Here is a 20,129-nt window from a genome sequence, read left to right as displayed (position 1 = left end):
GTGGTCCTCCAAAACAGACGTGGGCTAGACCTAGTCTTTCTACAAGAGGGGGGACTCTGTGCTTCACTTAAGGAAGAATGTTGTTTTTATACGGACAAAACTGGCCTACTTCAAAATAGTATTGACAAGGTCCATTCCAGTTTGGAGGAATGAAAGCGTAACCGGGAAAAGCAGGAGTCATGGTACCAAAACTGGTTCTCCTCTTCTCCTCTGTTTTCCACATTACTCCCCTCTATTCTTTGTCCCTTCGTAGGACACCTCCTTCTTCTTTCTTTTGGACCTTGGGCATTTAAACAACTAACTTCTTTTGTCAAAGAACAGGTTGATTCTGCCACCAGAAATTCGGTGTCTGTCCATTACCACAGATTGCAGCTACAAGAAGAGGGCCAAACACATGAGGCACCCCTCGGCTCTCCTTCGGCCCGACTTGGTTTTACTCCCTTGGCTAACAATAGGTCATGGTTTCAATTCCCTAAATGGCTGCGAGGCTCCCAATGACGGGATTATTATGGTACCAAGCCCAGGGGCACACTGCTAAGCTATGGCCGCAGCCAGAGACGAGAATATTGTAGGGGGCCCATTCCCTGGAGGCCATCCACAAAGCCTAAGACAGGCGGATCACCTTCCATGAGCTGTGATCGTGGCCAATGACGGGATTATTGTGGATCCAGGGGTGGAGGCAGCCCTCATAGCTTAAGACAGGCGGGCCATCTTCAGTAACTGGTGCTGGGACTGGAAGCATACCATATAGCCTAAGACAGGGCACCTCGCCCATTTGAATTATATAAAGAGGGAGGAAATGTCAGAGACCATGACCTGGCTGCCCTAAGGACAAAAGAGAACTAGCAGCCCTCATGCAGCCCCTCCCCTGAGAACAAACAGCTGCTCTGGGAGATGGCACAAGAGAGATTCCAGAAATACCACAAGATGCTCCAGAAGATTACAGCCAGGTGGCCCTACTTCCTCCTTCCTTGTACCCCTCCCCCTTTTTCTGCTCCTTATTTCCCTACCTGCTGGTTGATTATAAAAGAGCTAAAAAATCCGACATTAAATGAGACCTTGACAAAACCTCCGCTTGGTCTCCTTCTTCTTTCCCACCCGTTCTTTCAGGTTGCAGCCCTCCTCGACCACCCCGCGTAACATTGGCCCCACAGGTTGGGGGCATATGACCATGTGGTGTTGAAGTCATTTCAATGAATAATTTGTGATCTACCTCATTAATTTTAAGTTACATTTGTTCTATCTTTTCTAATTACTGTGTTCAAGATCAAAAAATGAAAATGTAATTATCACATTATTTTGAGTGTTTGTAAAAGTCATTTTTATTGCCACAAAGATAATTAGCCTAAGTGTTAACACCAGAACATTTCCAGAGAAAAACCTCATTCTTGCTGACTCATCTCACCACCATGGTGGAAAAACATCCGTAGGCATGCATGTTTATCATTGTGCTTGACAGAAAATCTGTCCCTCAGTTCCTCCAAATACCCTGCATGAATCTCTGCTAGGCAAAAGTCAGGCCATCATCAAAACCAAAATCTTTACAAAGCTTTCTATAAGAGAGAGTCTAGGATTTTCTCCTTTGAGCAGAAGCTACAAGTAAGAGTAAGGGCACTGAGTAATACAGTCTGTAGTATCATACTCAGAAGTCATTTCCACAAACATTCTTTATGAGCACCCTGTATATAAGGACAGGTCAATTTTGTAAGTAGATGAAATGTTATCTTGAATTGCAGTTATCAGTGATCATTCAATTTATCATCTTATAGCAGAATATTCTACAGTGAAATTTAACTATAATAAATGAAAAACAAGATAATTATTTGATAGATTCAAAAAACTATTTTACTACTGGTGGCTTATGAAGAGAACAGATTTTCAAACATCTTTAAGTAACATTGCTCTTAAAACATACTAGCGTTCATATCATACAGCATCATATCAAATAGAAATTGGGTTTATTTTACCTGTATTGAACTTAAAATATGGAGTTTTTTTTGGTGTTCTTAAGGTAATTTGTTGCACTGAGAGAACTCTCTAGTAATTTCTTGTAATAATAAAATATTTATTTAAAGAGTGACAAACTGTAAGGTAATCATGAAATTTAAGAACAAAAGTATGTTTATAATATAAGATTGAGTCAGCCATACAAATCTTTAAATGGGAAAAATGCATTCACGATTCTAGTATAGTTTGCATGAATTTACCAGCAAAACATCAAATTAATTTCTTCTTTAAGAAATATTTATTTATTAGAGACAGAGGGGGGCGGGGAGAGAGAGTTTGGGCACTTAGGGCCTCCAGATGCAAACTCCAGTTGCATGCACTGCTTTGCACATCTGGCTTTACTTTACATGGGTACTGGCGATTCAAACCCGGGCTGTCAGGCACCAGTGAGTCATGTCTCCAGTCCCTTAAATTACTTTCTTAGCTTAAATAAAAACACATCAAAACAACCATCCATCAACAATTTTTGCAAAGGTCTATAAATTCTAGGAATTTTTTGGCTGCTGAAAATATAAGATAGACCTATTCCAAAGGAATGCAAAATAAGGTAGTGACAGGCCTTAAATTGTTAATTTTCATATAGTACGATGGCTACTTATAAAGAAGGGGTATTTCAGAATTTCAGTTCATGAGACAAATTAACCCCAGACCAACTTTGAATAACTCTCCAAGTAAACATAGACTTGCACATTAAAAATATTTTTAACAGGAAAAAGAAGAAGAAATAGAAGATGTCAAGGTCCAAGGTACCTGGTTGCAAGCATGGTTCTCTTGGACCAAAAGTTATGATTGCCTGCAGAGCTAACTTATGTAAGCTATGGCTGCCAAAAACATGTTAAAACTGAGGGACTAGAATTTCAAACTTCTTATGGTTAGAGATTAAAATATGTATCCTTTCTGGCTTAATCATGCATGGTTTCAGATAACTAGCTATCTTTTAAAAGTAAGTTAATTACTACATCTTTTATTTTCACAAATTATCATGTTTATTACATCCCACTCTACCTGAGTAAAAATGAAGACTATCAGTAAGGAAGCTAATCAGAGACCTCTAAATAGTTAACTGCTTGCCATGTCTTTGCATGCACAAAATACATAGGAGATACACAGGTTGACCAGTGAGATTATCTAGTTGTTATTTACAGTAAAGCAAACATAAGCACCTTGGGAAATTGTGGGAGTTGGATACTAGGTAAGCAGGCCAAAATTACAGACAATATTATGCACAACAGTATAGGGAGGTCCCTTGGCATATGAACCTATAAAGCAATGGAGAACACTCTTCTCTGTCTCCTCCCTGGCAAATAATGCAGGACTAGAATTTCCACGGCTAAGAAAATCTTTCAAAAATACTTCCACAGAGCTTTAATCATGGGGTTTATTTCTAAATTTAGTTTGAGATTAAGTCCCTAAAACATTAATTCTAAGCAATACATTCTCATAATTAGTATAGGCTAATTTGGGATTTGACTAAGATATTCTTGAAACTAGTCACTAGTTAACAAGAAAGTTCTCCTTAGCATATTCAGTTTCTTTGTTATGTTGCTAATAGCTGTTGGAACAAATAAATATCATCATAGGCAAAGTTATGCTTCAAAGAATAGGGATCCTCCAATCAACCATGTAAGCTTGATGAATTAATTTCTTTTAGTACTTATATATAAAAGTTTATCAAATTTGAAACAAACTTAGTCCATGTTTAGTCATCCATATATATGTACTTGTCTGTCAAAATTGAATATTAGTAATATTAAATTTTTACATTTACCAATAAGGTACAAATGCAATTTAAAAACTATTTTATTTTAAGTTATTTATTGTGGGGGGGGGGAGAGACAGAAAGACAGACAAAGGGAGGGAAAGAATGGGCAAGTGCATCTGGCTTACATGTGATCTGGAGAATCGAACCTGGGCCCTTAGGCTTTGCAGGCAAGTGCCTTAACTGCTAAGCCATCCCTCCAGTTCCACAAATGCAATTTTTTAATCCAAAATATATGTGGAGTACAAGAAGTAAACCAATTTACAAAAATGGGAGTTTAGCTTTTCAGAGTTCAGTAAATTTATTACATAGAAATATTTGTTAAATGTGGATGTTTTGGGCTCATCACATTACCCACTTAATATCAAACATCAAATACTGGTCTAAACCTCACTGTCTAACCTATTCTATATAAAAGTAATATTTCAGACTACCATTTTAATATTTATCCATGATAAAACATAAAAGAAATCATACCTAAGATATTTTAATTTATATGAGCCAAAATATGGAATCTAAATAGTAAGGTCTTTCTGTGCTTTTAATACATATGATTGCTATTAATTAATCAAAATCAATAATCTATAACATTTAAATTCAGCATTAAAGAGGTAAAATGATCTATAACACTTACATTTAGCACTCAAGTGCTAAAGAGATACAACACATTGTATCTTAGATTTGTGTAAATGCTTTGAAAATTAATGATAGTATTTGTTAAACTATTGTATAAAATAATGTGTAATTAATGTGACTAAGTGAAAATAATATTTCCACTAATTATAAGTATTTAAGTGCATACTTTTAAATTTATACAGTATTAAAAAACATTTACCCTCCTCAGAAAACAAAAGCAATTTTGGATGTTTATTAAAGCCACATTCAGTGATAAATATTGTGTTTCTCATAAATAAACATATCTTCATGAAGAATAATACCTGTCAAACTAGTATAATTTTCTTTTGGTAGTGGCAAATAATATATCAAAGAGAAATATCAGATATAATGCCTCATGACTAAAGTTTTATATTGAATTATTATCAGAAGATGTAGAAGATCTTGATCAAATATTACTTTTATAATATGGATTTAAAATTAGTAGGAAATATGACTTCCAAACATAAATAGATGTGTTTTGATATTATTTTAGGATGTATATTAAATGAAGCTTCATATATATTTATTTATTCAAAAGATGAATGGAGTTTAAGATTATTCATTAATATCTGTAGTAAGTAAACTTGTTTCTGGCTCAGTTTCCTTATAACTTCTTAAATCTATATACTTTTGGTTCATATGCCAAGGGGCCTCCCTATACTGTTGTGCATAATATTGCCTGTAATTTTAGCCTGCTTACCTTGTATCCAACTCCCACAATTTCCCAAGGTGTTTATATTTGCCTTACTGTACATAACAACTAGATAATCTTACTGGTCAACCCGTTCTCCTATGTATCTTGGGCATGCACCCATATAACCGTAGGCTTCTTGTGTTAGCCTCCCTTGTTTAGTGGCTCTCATGGGAAGACAAATGGTGAAAAATGATGAAATACCACCTGTGTTTTAGGTATACATGCTCTAGGAAACCTACACATCATGGCCATTTGGACTCATAAAACCAGAAGCTTTTCCCATCCATTTCTTCATATTCAGGAGTCACCTTACTCTACACAGTAGAGCATTACTAATCCAAAATTATGAATATCAGTATCTCAAAATTAACAACCTGTCAGTGCCTACATCATGGAACATTCATAAAATTCTACATCTGATGTTTTATAACTATTGATAGTCCAAATATAGGGGCAGTAAAAGTACTGTATGAAGTTATCTGAGTCTCTGTACATGATGTGTATATGAACTTTAGGTTTATAATTAAATCCCATGTCTAATGGACCTTGTAGTGTATATGACAATATTTCAAACCCCCAAAATAAAAAAATAAGATACTAAAACTTAAATGTCTTCCTCCAAAAAATTTGGATACTGAATAGTTAAGCTGTGATTATTATTTTTCTCACTAATGATATGTAGCATTGATATAGTTTGGCAAACTAGATAAATATTTTCCCAACCCAAAGAAAGGGGAATCAATGGATCTATCTATGTCTTGGTCATGTCTCCTTTTCAGTTTGGCTCTAATTGAACACTGTCAGGGTATGGTAAGGGGCCTAAGGTTAGGGTTGTGGAAAGATGTTGAAGTCCAACTATTTCTGAACTACTCCTGAAACCACAAACATAAGCACAGGAAGACAAATGCTGCATGTTCTCCCTCATCTGTGATTCCTAACCTGGAATACCTTGAATTGTAAACATACCTGACAGGAAGCTCTGGGGACGTATAACAGGGATGGAAGGGTTTGGAGGAAGGGGAATGGGAGGTGGGGGGAGATACAAAACTAAATCCAAAATGAATTGGTACCATAGAAGACTTTCCTCTGAATATCAGCAAACTAAAAGATACAATCTTCAAAAGGAGTATGCAGGAATTGTTGGGTCAGAAGGGCCCTGGAGAGGGTGGGATGAAGGTCAACCCTAAAACATTTCTTTCTGCTTTGTAACTCCCAGTACCAGAAATTGGTTACAAACTGCATTGAGCTATTGATCAAAGAGATCTATGAGGCCCCCCAAACAAGACAGGCTTCTGTCAAAGCATGTGATTACCCACCTGAGGTAAAAGTTTGATGAAGATACCACATGCTACTGACACAGAACACCATAGATCTAGCTGCCATCTGGAAGAAATTTAGTTCCCAGATGGTCTACCCATATAGTGATAGAAAGTGCTACATTAACTCTTGGGGGAAAGGGGACAGTGATATAGGAAAGCAACCAGCCTGACAAGGTGTACACTCATGGGCAATAGTGGCACCCAGCCTAGGTGGGCAACCAATGGCTCTCAGATCACTAAGAGATCCTCTCCCCTCAGTGGAAAGAAACCCATGGCTAGAATTGGGACCTAAGTCAGATATGGAGACCAAGATCATGGACTCCAATGAGAAGCCAAAAGAGAGGCTACACCCATCAAAATCTCTCTTAATTAACAATGCTTATCCCACTTAACCTATGCTGATTTCAGTCTCTATTAAAGAATCTTGAAGCATCTGTTTTTCATTTTCAGAAGGCAGCGAGAACCAAGAAGATAAACCTCCCTTTACAAATCAGCCATGGTGGAGGTTAAACAGATGAATTGGCAAGATGAGCAAGAATTCAGCTAGAATGGCAAGCCTGACAGTGCCAGGGTGATGGAAACAGACATGAGTACACTCAAAATTCATAAAAGTAGAAAGCTAGAACCTGCTGAGAGCACCACACGAAATAAGTCTTAAAACACACCCACTACAGCTCAGGGAATTTTTCAGAAAAGGGAGCAAAAAGATTGTAGGAGCCACAGAGTAGAAGGAATGTCCAGAGGCACCTCTTCTCTTGTGATAATTGATGGCTGCTCTCACATCTCATAACCCACAACCCCATGGCAATTCCACTGAGAACAACCCTCAGCAGAATGAGGCACAGGGAGGAGGGAAATGATGGTACCAACACATGAAGTGTTCATACAAAAATTCTACTTGATTAAAAAAATACACATATTAATAAAAACATGAAGTAATTTAAATATCCAGCTCAAAGACAATTATTTCTTGAAAAAGAGAATATCAATATAGAGAAATAGTATTTAAAACATAAAATATTTTAAATTCCAATCATAAAATTTTATGTAAAGAAAGTGATCTCAGCTTGAATTAAACTCACCATGACCTGCAGGGAATTTTTTCCATTTACAGATTGGAATTAGCTCCTGTATAGACAAAGTAGGCCACTCTTCATAATAGCGGCACTTGCGGAATAATTTGAACTTTTGTATATTTTCAAGTTTTACTTTTTCCTGAAAAAGATTGTCACTGTCAAATTGCCAGTTTTGGGTCATTTAAAATTAAATGAGGGATAGCAAAAAGGGAAATGACAACAAAAGAAAAGTAACCATACAGACATGTTAGTATAAAAAATTAGAATGCCACTGTGATTTATGTTATTAGGTTGTAATTTTAATCTTCAAAATTGATTATGAAAATTATATATACTATTTTATTTAATAATGCTTCTATAGCTACCACCATGTTTTATGATTTGCCATAGACAAGATTAAATTCAAAAGCCATATTTGATGATATCCTGCAAGTGATACTGATATTGGGAAGATAAAAATAAAATACATTTGAAGCCAGACCCTCAAAAATTGAAATATATTGATAACTGACATTCGGAATAAAATTGAATTCTATAAAGTCAACTGTACCTTAGGCAATAAAACACCATATCAAAGGAAATCTTAACTATTTGAAACCCAAAGCAAGAAGTTTGACTCTAAATCTCCATTTTGCATTAGCCCTAAACCTGCCAGCACTCCTTAGCACCTGAACCAGGATTGGAGCCTGTCATGAGGAGCTCATACAGTGAAAGGCTACAGAGCACTCAAAAATGCATAAAACCAATGCTATGAGGATGGCTCAGCAGTTCGTGCCAGCTGCTTGCAAAGCTGGCTGGCCCAGATTCAATTTCTAAACCATCCAAGTAAGCAAGTTGCAAAAAGTGATGCGAGCGTTTGATGTTCTTTCAAAGTGGAAAGAGGCTCTGGCATGCCTACACAAACACACACACACACACACACACACACACACACACACACACAATTAATAAATATCTACATAAAACATAACCTCAGAGATCTGGGTCACCCATTAGGTCAAACCAAACTTGAAATGTTATAAAAAAGATATTAGCACCATACCAGTTTTAACTTTGTGTATTCCTTTGCAGGAATTTTAAGAATTTCACAATCCTCTTCTGTAAAAATGGAGCGTGGAGGCATACCTAACTCAGATTCAGAAGTGACTTCCAGGGATCCAAATGTACTCCACTGTGTCAGCTGTAAACACATTAGAATCAAGGAGACTTCAATGAAACCTGTTAATACCTGATACCATAAAAACATCAGTTAACAGTCTTGGTGAGCCTGTAAGAGGGACTGCAGTTCTCACTCCAAGTCTATGGAAGAAGGGGTTCAGAGATTCACACTTCTTTCCAGTGTTGCTTACCTGAGGCAGCATTTTTTTTTTTTTTTCTTCACTGCATGAAGAAAAGGCCATGTGTGAGAAAAATCTTGTTTTTGTTCACTGATTCATATTAAGGGCCAGGAAAATGTTTGGTGCAGTCAGTATTAAATAACTATTTGATGAAAGCATGAAAAAAGGATGTATACTTGGTCTTTATAATTAGTTTTACGTGTTGGTAGCAATAAAAAAAAATAGCAAGATGAATACAGCATTATGCAATGAGAAAACAAATTATTCACATATGCATGTTTTAATGTAGGCTACTTAATTTAATATGTGACAGATAAGTATTCAACATGGAAAATATTATCACTAGAATACTATTTTAGTTATCAGGTTATATCCAAAAAAATATGAAGGATCTATATTGATGTTTTCCTGGGAAAACTAGAGGCCATGTGAAAAAAAAATGACATATTTATTTGAGACATTGAGAAGTTTGTTAGGAAAATCATCATATCAATAACCCACCCGGATGATATTGAAAGGAGAAATACTTAACATAGAAGGAATATCTTATGTTTCAATGAAATAAATATATGCCAGTCCAAATCCATAGAGGAAATTTAAAATGTTAAGATTCACTATGGATGCCAAAGTGGTCTATAGTTGGATCTTACTAGAATGGATCTAAAAGGCTGAGTTCTGGGCACTGTGAGGCATATAGGACAGGCATAAGATTTGTGGCCATGCAAGTGAGGGACTGGAACTGAGTCTCCTACCTAAATCCCAGGAAGTCAAAGGATTTCTACACAAATGAATGTCAACAGTAACAAAAACAAGAAAAAAAAAAAAAAAAAAAAAAACAAACTTTCCATTGCACTAACCCCACAGAAACAATGGCATGGAGATATGGCTTCTCACTGTGGTACTGAGCAGATTCTTTTGCTTTTCTTTTTTTTTCTTTTTTACAAAATTATCAATATATGGTGCTGAATAAATGTTTACACATAGTATAAGAATCAGGAAACACAAAGGTAATGTAAACTACTGAGTTCCAGGAAGAAGATGTAACCAGTAAACTTAAGTATTAATGTAGAAGGAATGGAATTCTCAGAGAAAGCAAGAAACTTTGCTGATGACAAGATGACTGTCAAAGTCATAGGCCACATAAGTAAAACCCAGATGAGGGTAAGTCAACAAAGGAATAGAGAAAAAAATCCAAAAGAAGCTATTCATTGTGAAATATTTAGACTATAAAGTCAAAACATAAAACAACAGATCATAAAAGGAAACATTTGGAGGGTTGGAAGATGGCTCAGTTTTTAAGGTGCTTGCTTGCAAAGGCTGGGGTTTGATTCATAGCTCCCCCACAAAGCAAACATAAAATCAGTGCATACATCCTGAGTGTGTTTGCAGCAGGAAAAGGTCTTGGATGTACATGAGAGCCCAGGCACGAGGAGTGCTATGAAATGCTGATATCCAGACACGGCATAGCTGTTACACACACAACCTCACAGCCACGGCCTTTACCTGTACATGACCCACATGATACTAGCCCTTTCAGATTCTATCGTGGACTATGGAGGTAGGCACGAGATTCCCATCTTTCTCTGAGGTAGTAATAGGTAGTTAATCCCAGCTGAAGTAATGGGAAACATATTCTGCTGTGGAGTAGCCACTGGTAAGATCCACATGCTTTAGTACATAATCCTCTACCTGTGCTCATTCAGGCAACTCTAACTAACCACAGTGGGTCACAACCACAGATAGGTAAACAAAAACAACATCAAAGAATAACAGGGGGCTGGAGAGCTGTTTCAACATTTAAATGTGTTTTCTTGCAAAGCTTGGCAGCCCACGTTCAGCTCCCTAATACCCATGTAAAAAGCCATATTCACAAAGTGGTGAAGGAATTTGGAGTTCCTTTACAGCATTTTTTTAAAAAATTTTTCGATGTAGGGTCTCGTAGTCTCAGAGTGGCCTTGAACTCACAGTGATCCTCCTACCTCTGCCTCTCCAGTGCTGGGATTAAAGGCATGCACCAACATGTGCGGCTTCCTTTACAGCAATTTAAAACATTGGTACTCTCTCCCTCTTGTCCCTCCCTCTCCTGAAAATGTATAAATAAAAGTATTTTTAAAAAAGCAGAAGGAATACTTGGGAAGAAGAAGGGTTCAGCAGAAGGAGAGCAAGGAGGGACTCAAGAGAAAGTAAGGGGTGCATTGTGATCAAAATATATAATAGACTGTTATAAAATTATCAGTAAATATAAAGAAAACTTGAAAAAACATTATATTGATAAAATGGGAATATTAGAAGAAAATATATAAATGCATAACAGATGGAAGTCAGGAGCATGTATGAATAATTAGATGAAGAATAGGTATCACTGTGTATCTAGCAGATGATGCAGAAGAAATAAAACAGAATAAGAAAGAATACATTATTGCTTCCCAATATAGAACGGGGGAAAGACTTCCTGAACAAAACCCCAGTGGCCTAGGATTTTTTTTTTTTGCACTCAACCAATGGGATTATATGAAGCTAAAAATCTTTTGTACAAACAAACATACCATAAGCAGAACCAATAGATTACCCACTGGATGAGAAAAAAATCTTTGCCAGCTATACCACTGACAGAAGCCTAATATCTAGAATCTACAAAGAACTCTAAAAACTAATTAAAACATCAAATAAACCACTCCAAAAGTAGGGCAGAGAACTGAATAGGATGTTCTCAGAGGAAGAATTACAAATGGCTAACACACATTTAAGAAAATGTTCAACATCCCTAACCATTAAGAGAATGCAAATTAAAACAACTATGAGATTCCACCTTACCCTAGTAAGGATAGAAAACATTAAAAAATCAAATGAATGAAAACAAATGTTGGTGAGGATGTAGAGAAATAAGAACACTCATTCACTGTTGGTAGGAATGTAGGCTGGTACAACTACCATGGAAATCAATATTGGGACTCCTATAAAGGATGAGTAAAGGGTTACTAACAGACCCTGTTATTCCCTTACTGGGTATTACCCTGAAAGCTCCACATTTCAGTTCATAGATATTTGCTGAACCCTGTTTATAGCTGCTAAATTCATAATAGCTAAGAACTGGAATCAACCCAGGTGCCCATCATTGGATGAAGAGATAACCAGGATGTGGTATATCTACACAACAGAATTCAACTCAGCAGTAAGAAAAAAAAGAAAAGTAGTGAAACTTGGATCAGATCATACTAAGCAAACTCAATCACAGAAAGACATCATCACATTGTCCTAGTCATCTGTTGTTCTTATTAATGATCAAAAAATTAAATAACGCATGTGAGATTTCTTTAAATTATACTTAAACTGGGTTACACTAGAGACTCAGAAGGCTGGCACAGGGTGACAGGACTTGGGTGCTTGAGCGTCTTTTTATTCTGTGGTAACCTTAGCATTTGGGAGGTAGAGGCAGATTTTCGTGCTTCACAAAATCCAGCCTGGATGTCAGAAGGAGTTTGTGCTTGTTGGAGACCAGGAGATGAGCCCTGAACAGACCTTTGCCCTGAGATAACCTCTGTCCTGAGCAATTTCTGCCCTGAGCAACTTCTGACCTTTCCTCATCCCCCCACCCTGCCATACCTAACTGATTCCATCCCCCCTCCCCGCCACACCTAACTAATTAACACCCTGCCTGGCAACTGCAGAGACATGAGAACTGTACTGTGAATTTTTGGAATAACTGCAAACTGTCCTAGGCCAAAGGCCAAGAAGATTCTGTAACTTTCCACCACCTGCCTCCTCCAGCCCCCCCCCCAAAACCCTAACCCTAACCCTAACCCTTAAAAAGGCCGCTGTGGCTCAATAAAATTGGACTCTTGACAAGTGTACATTTGCTTGAGTCTCTTCCTCTCTCTCGCCCATCTTATTTCAGGTTAGGGTCCTCCTCGCCCCCATGAATAACTAGGTCCCGCGGGACGGGACATGTGCTGAAATAATTGTATGAATTTCTTCATTCAAATTATAACTTTAATAATACAGAAATTGGAACTTTGTATGTGGAAGAAAGATAATAATGAGAAAAAATGTGACAAACTGAAACACATCTGCTACATAGAAAATATGAAGATTACATTTAAGTCGCTGATAAAATCCTACAATTTTTGTTAAAAATAGAAATAAAACAAATGTAGAATATGAAAAAATATTCAAAACAAACTAACAATTTCATAAACAACCTTCCCCACAACACACAAAAGAAACTAACTGTATCAGATGAGGAGACAAAACATGTATGAATGGCACAATGCCATCTGTCATTTATATCCACCACATTAAATATCTTAATGTACTACATAACCTGTACACCTGGGGAAATAACTGTCAGGCATCACTCTGGAGACTGTAAAATATCTTTTAAACTAGGAGATTACCTGGGTATAGCTCCTAAAATTCACCAAAATTATGTGTAATATTTTATCCAGAAATACATATTTTAGGAATATAAATGAGAAGGTAGAAAGGAAGAGAAGGGAGAAAGACACAGAGAGAGAGAGAGAGAGAAAGAGAGAGAGGAGAGAAAGAGAGCAACATGCTAGGGCCTTCTACTGCTGCAAACAAACTCCAGATACATTGCTACTTTGTGCATCTGGCTTTCTGTGGGTACTGGGGAATAAAACCCTGCTGTCAGGTTTTGCAAGCAAGCTACTTTCACAACTGAGAGCAGTCAATCTTTTTAGGCTAAGCTCAGTATTTCTTTTTTTTTTTTTCCTTTGGTTTTTCAAAGTAGGGTTCTTGCTCTATCTCAGCATAACCTGGAATTCTCTATTAGTCTCAGGGTGACTTCAAACTCATGGTAATTTTCCTACCTCTGCCTCCCAAGTGCTGGGATTAAAGGCATGCACCACCACCCAGCTTAAGCTTAGTATTTCTTAATCATCTTGAAATAATTGTACATGAAGACAGTATAAGTGATCTTGTTTTGGTGAGGAGAGTTGGTGAGATATACAAAAGAAAGCTCTTTCTTAGTTCCTATTATACAGAAAAACAACAAACTTTACATAAAATTATTTTTCCTCCTCCATGATATAAAAAATTCCTTTAAACTGCTAATAAGAGTATAAAACCTAAAAGAATACTTCTGAATAGAGGTAGTATAGCTGTCAAGATTTGGTGTAATAAAATATTTCCAAGACTTGTTTTAAACTGCCTTTCACACAGAACAATCTTTCTGTGAAAGAACAAAGGATAATAATAATAATAATTTTTCTACTTGTATTATTTACCCTCAGGTGTCTAGATTCCAGGCATTGCACATTAAACAAGATCCACAGGCAGAATTTGCACTGTTGTTTTTAAATCAAGAAAAGGTCTTGGTCTAAATCTGTACAGCAGGCTCTTTTTTGCTAAGGGGCCCAAGAGGGAGACAGAAACTGCAAAGTGTCTTGAGATCACAGACTTATAACCAGGGTCTATGAATGGGTTATGGACATCTGGAAGACTCAAAATTACTTAAAGCATCATTTTTGACTGTAAATTTCTAGTCTTCTTCTACAAGTTTCTATAACTTTCACAGCTAACTGTGTCCCCAGAGGAGATTTATAAGCACCATTACAGTGAAAAAAGCTACATTTACCCACAATCTAGACTTCTATGACTTTTTAAGAAAGTACATTCTTAAAGCTAAGAGACATATGCTAGCTTTATGTGGAGATGCATGGCTATAATTACCAGTACTTGGGAGGTTGAGCCAGGAGGATGGTGAGTTTGAGTTTAGCCTGGGCTATACAGAGACTATTTCTCAACCAAAACAGTAAAAAAGAGAAACAAAAATTAACAAACCTTTTAAGAGGGTAATATAGTGCTGGAAAGATAATTCAGCAGCTAAAGGTGCTTGCTAGCAAAGCATGTCAACTTTTTCAATTCCCAAGCCAACCTAGTAAGCGTCTTTTGTTCATTTGCCGCAGTAAGGTGCCCTGGTACAAACACACACACACACACACACACACACACACAGGTGCTTTGCATGCTAGATCCCCAGCTGGTGGAAATTTGGGAATTGTAGCCTGTTGGAGGGCGATTAATTCCTTTAGTAAAGTGGCAGGACACAAAATTGACACACAAACATCAGTAGCCTTTGTAATATGCAAAGGACAAATATACAGAGAAAGCAAGCTGTGAGGCTGTCCCATTTTCAGTAGCAACAGAAAAAAAAATAGATACATTGGAATAACACTTACCAAGTATAAGAAATACCTATATAATGAAAATATAAAAACACTCATGAAAGAAACTGCAGAGGATTTCAGAAGATAGAACAACCTACCATGCTCCCTGATACATAGAATTAATATTGTGAAAGTGGCAATTCTACTAAAAGCAATATATAGATTTAATGCACCACCAATAAAAACCCCAGCATCATTCTTCACAAAAATAGAAAAAAAATGATCTCAAAATTCATATGAAATGACAGCAGGTCTCAGATATCGAAACATAACTTCAGCAAAAGCAAAACCTTTGGAGGTATCACCATACCCAAATTAAAGTTATACTGCAAAGCCATAGTAACAAAAACAGCATGGTACTGGCATTAAAAAGGAAATATAGAACAATGGAACAGAATTGAAGACCCAGACTTTAAGTCAAGTAACTACAGGTATTTAATCTTTGACAAAGGTGCCAATAATATAGACTGGAGAAAAGATAGCATCATCAACAAATGGTGTTGGACAAATTGGATAACTGTATGTAGAAAAACAAAACTCATCTCACCATGCACAAAAATCAAGTCCAAATGGATTAAAGACCTCAATTTAAGACCTCAAACTCTTCTCCTACTGGAAGAAAAAAATAGGAACTCTCTACTATATAAGTGTGGGAAAATACTTCTTGAACAAAATGCCAGTAGCCCAGGAAATTAAGCAATCACTCTATCAGCAGGATTTCATGAAGCTAAATACCTGTTGCACAGACAAGCATACTATAATCAGAGTCAATACATTACCCACAGAATTGGAGAAAATTTTTGTCAGCTATGCCACTGACAGAGGCCAACTTTCTAGAATCTACAATAAACTCAAAAAACTGAACAATAAAAAAATCAAATAACCCCCTCAAAAGATTAGGCTTAGAACTGAATAGGAAGTTCTCAGAGGAAGCAATACAAATGGTTAAAATATACTTAAGAATGTGGTCAACATCCCTAACCATCAGGGAAATGCAAATGAAAACATCTATGAGATTCCACCTTATTCCAGTAAGGATGGAAATCATTAAAAACTCAAACAACAACAAATGCTGGCAAAGATGTGGAGACAGAAAAACCCTCATTCACTGCTGGCAGGAATGTAAACTTGTACAACCACTATGGAAATCCATATAGAGATACGTGAAAAGAATGAAACCGCCAACAAACCCAGTTATTCTCTCACTGGAAATTTACCCTAAAAGTTCCATGCTTCACTACAGAGATATGTGCATAGAAGTTGGGCCTTAGTGGTATATTCATCACTTTTGTTCCACTTTAAGACAATAATATTCTTGTGTGTGCAGTGTATGATATGTGTGTGGGAGCTGTGCATGTGTATACACATGTATATGAAGGTGGATGTGCTTTATGCATGCATGTGAGGAGGTCAGAAGAGGAAGTCAGGTGTCCTACAAGGTCACTCTTCTACCTTATTTCCTTGAAACAGGACGTTTCACTGAATCTGCAGCTCTCGGTGCTTTTAGGAAGCCCTAGCAATCCTCCTGTCTCCAACTCCCTTAGCATTTGGTTTGAAGGAGAATGTGTGACAATACCTGCCTTGCTTTGCTGTGGGTACTGCAGAGTCAGCTCCCTATGCTTATGTAGGAAGGACTCTTTGCCACTCAGTGATCTCTTCAGCTCAACACTCATCATTTTAATTAGATGTCCTTAGGTTTTAAAAGTTCAGTTATGGGCTGGAGAGATGGCTGAGCGGTTAAGCGCTTGCCTGTGAAGCCTAAGGACCCCGGTTCGAGGCTCGGTTCCCCAGGTCCCACGTTAGCCAGATGCACAAGGGGGCGCACGCGTCTGGAGTTCATTTGCAGAGGCTGGAAGCCCTGGCACGCCCATTCTCTCTCTCTCCCTCTATCTGTCTTTCTCTCTGTGTCTGTCGCTTTCAAATAAAAAAAAAATTAAAAAAAAATGTTCAGTTATGAAACATTATACGTTAGTTTTAATTTTGGTGTTAAAATTTATGTGATGTCTTACTTAATTTCATTAAAATTAGTTTAGACATCACCTATACCCTAGAACAATTTTAAATGATCAAATTGTTAAAGTGCTTCATATGCAATTAAATGGAATCTGAATTCTGAGTGACTTCACAATATTGAACACAAGTCAATAATCATGTGTTGCTCAGAATCTCTGTGTCTACTGCTCTGTCATTGTTATTACTGTTGGGTGTGACTATACCAAGAATTGAAGAATATTTGCTAAAATCTCCCATTATATTTGTTACTTAAAGTTATTTAATCTTTTGCATGTGCATGTGTTTGTGGTGTTTATATGTGTGTGTAGTGGGTCTATGTGTGTACAAGTATGTGTGGTTGAGTGTGTGTGTGCATGTGTGTGTTGGTGTGTGTGTATGTGTAGGTCATAAATTGATATCAGCTATCTTCCTCACTAACTTTCAAATTTATTTTCTGAGGTAGGGTCATAGGATCTCCCATGTTAACCCAGAGGTCACAAATACAGCTAATCTAGAAAGCTTTTCCTGATGATTCCCATTCTCTATCCCCTAAGCACCATGGTATAAGTGGGCCACCATACCTATCTGGCTTTGCCTGGGTGTTAGGAATCTGAACTCTAATCCTCAGGCTTGTGAGGCAAGTACTTTGTTCATTGAACCTGAGCCTGAGCCATCTCCCCAACCTATGTTCTCTAAAATCTTTCTTTTCCATCAAGTTCTCTTTGCATATTATGTTTGCATGTCTTGATCATTATTTTAGTAATACATTCTTATCTTACTAAAGTGCATATTAAAAAGGTCCACTACTCTTTTACTCAGTTGGTAAGCTCTATGAAGCTTATAATTTCCAAATGACTCAGAAAAATCAATAAGACATGTCCGCCTAAAATCCATGTATTTACTTTCTTCCTTAAATGTAACTCCAAGTCCTGGTTCCCTGGATTGCTGTTGATTAGTTTCCAATAGTTGTTTGTGCATTTAGGTTTTGGCACTCTTATAGTTGCTTTAATGTTCAGATTTGTCTGACTTGAACTGATTAGTTATGACAATAAGCAGCCTGGCATTCAGCTAAGTAAAGTTTCTTTCAAATGAAAATTATTCACAAACTATAATTCTGATACATGTTTAATATCTAGAATATAAAAAGAACTCAAAAAACTAAACCAAAAAAAAATCAATCAACACAGTCAATAGATAGGGCAGGAAATTGAACAGAGTTCTCAAAGGAAGAAATCCAAAGGCCAATAAACATAAAATACCCATCCTCCTTAACCATCATGGAAATGCAAATTAAAATTCCTTTGACATTCAGTGTCACTCTAGTCTGAATGGCTATCATCAAAAAGTAAAACGATAATAAATGCTATTAAGAGTGTTGGAAAGAGAACCTTTTATGTACTGTTGTTAGTAATGTAAATTGGTTGACCCACTATGCCAAGCAGTACAGAGGTTTGTCAAAAACCTAAAAATGGTCTTCCATATGTGTCAGCTATACACTTCTTGGCATACACTTCATGTTTGTTGATGATTATTCATAATAGCTAGGAAATGAAATCATCCCAGATGTCCACTGATGAGTGGAAAAAGAAGATATGGCATTTAAACACCAAAGAGTTCTATTTGGTGGTAAAGAAAAATGAGGCTAAGAAACTCAAAGGAAAATGGATGGATCTCGAGAAAATGATACCAAGGGAGGTAACTCAGGCTCAGAAATACAAATGCCACTTATTCCCTCCCTTAGGTTGGTCACAACTTGGGATACTTAGGTATGTATGTAAGCTGTAGTACAGTATACTGGTCACAAAGCTAGAGCAAAGCTTGGTGCAAGAAGAAGCCGGTGGGGATTATGGGATGAGATAGAAGATGGGCAAGTGGAGGGAGGATAGACATGTATGGAAAGTTTTTAAGGGCTGCCAGGGAAAGGAAGGGAGGGTTATGGGAAATTAACAAAAAGTAAAGATGGTATGAATAAGTACTACTAATACTAATAATAATAAGTAATAGATAATAATAATAATAATAATAAGTAATAGAAATAAATTTTTAAAAAAGAAAAGAGAGAATGTATAGGTGAAAGAACCCTCCAGAGGAGGAGAAAGTTACACCTTCAACCTACAGGTTTTTTGCAATAATCTAAGTGCTGAAGTAGGTCTACCTATCTCCACAGTGAGCTGTTGATCTCATCGATCCATGAAACCCCCAAAATAGTGCTGGCCATTGCCAAAGCACTTGTTTAGCCACCAGAGGTAGGTGGCAAGACAATATTGCTGGAGAAAAACACAAGTTTCAATCTCAGGGCATTAAGAAATTAAGTGGAAACTTATATGCAAGCCATCTTCCTGCTGGCCAGCTCTCATAGTGTTTGAAAGTACTATGTGAGCTACTGGGGGAGAAAAGTTAGCAACAGTTTGACCAAGCAGTGGATCCTGCAAGCTACAAGATCAACCAGCCAGGAAAGAAGTACCCAACAGTGATACATAAGTTATTGAGTATAATCAACTGCTCTCTGATTGGATATGAGGCTATGCTCACCAAGAGGAAATTCATACAGAATCAAGTCACCAGCCAATGGCTTGGAAGGTTATAAACACCAGAGAGAACCTACCACTATTCTTTGCCAAAATACTAGACATTATGCCCATCAAATGCCTCTAAATATATATGTATATGTTTTATGCCCTTTTATTAATGTTTCCTTTTGGTTAGACAATCGGATTTTGTTTTGTTTTGTTTGATTTTGTTTTGTTGGTAGAGGCAAATATTGGAGAGACCCAAGATTCACCAAAGTGAAATAAAAAAAGATAAAGCCCCATGCTTAGCACTGAATGGGTCATCTCTATCCACCCACCAAGGCTCAGGGAACAATGTGTAATAGAGGACAGAGAAAATATAAGAGCCGCAGGATGCATAGGCATGCCTTGGGGCACTGACATCTGGCCAAGAACCAAGTATTACATTCACAACTTCTCAGTGATTACCAATATCCCTACAAGATCAGCACTATTATGAACACATCAACATCTTATCTTAAAATATGGAGGAGGAAAAAAAGAATGAGACAATAAAACAATGGAAGGACAACCTTGAAAGAGGAGATCCT

The 20,129-nt window shown here is 37.0% G+C and overlaps 1 protein-coding gene across 1 annotated transcript in view; it reads right to left on the bottom strand.

The window, feature by feature from the left end:
* Window positions 1-20,129, bottom strand: part of Cnbd1 (cyclic nucleotide binding domain containing 1) — a 403,107-nt gene that overhangs the window by 130,603 nt on the left and 252,375 nt on the right. The window contains 2 exon segments of the mRNA XM_045143551.1: window positions 7,519-7,651; window positions 8,555-8,692. Coding sequence (XP_044999486.1) covers window positions 7,519-7,651; window positions 8,555-8,692 — 271 coding nt within the window.

Source organism: Jaculus jaculus, chromosome 2 (genome assembly GCF_020740685.1).
Source record: "Jaculus jaculus isolate mJacJac1 chromosome 2, mJacJac1.mat.Y.cur, whole genome shotgun sequence".
Classification (NCBI taxonomy): domain Eukaryota; kingdom Metazoa; phylum Chordata; class Mammalia; order Rodentia; family Dipodidae; genus Jaculus; species Jaculus jaculus.
The sequence above is the reverse complement of the archived record's forward strand: the minus strand, read 5'-3'. Positions and strand labels throughout refer to the sequence as shown.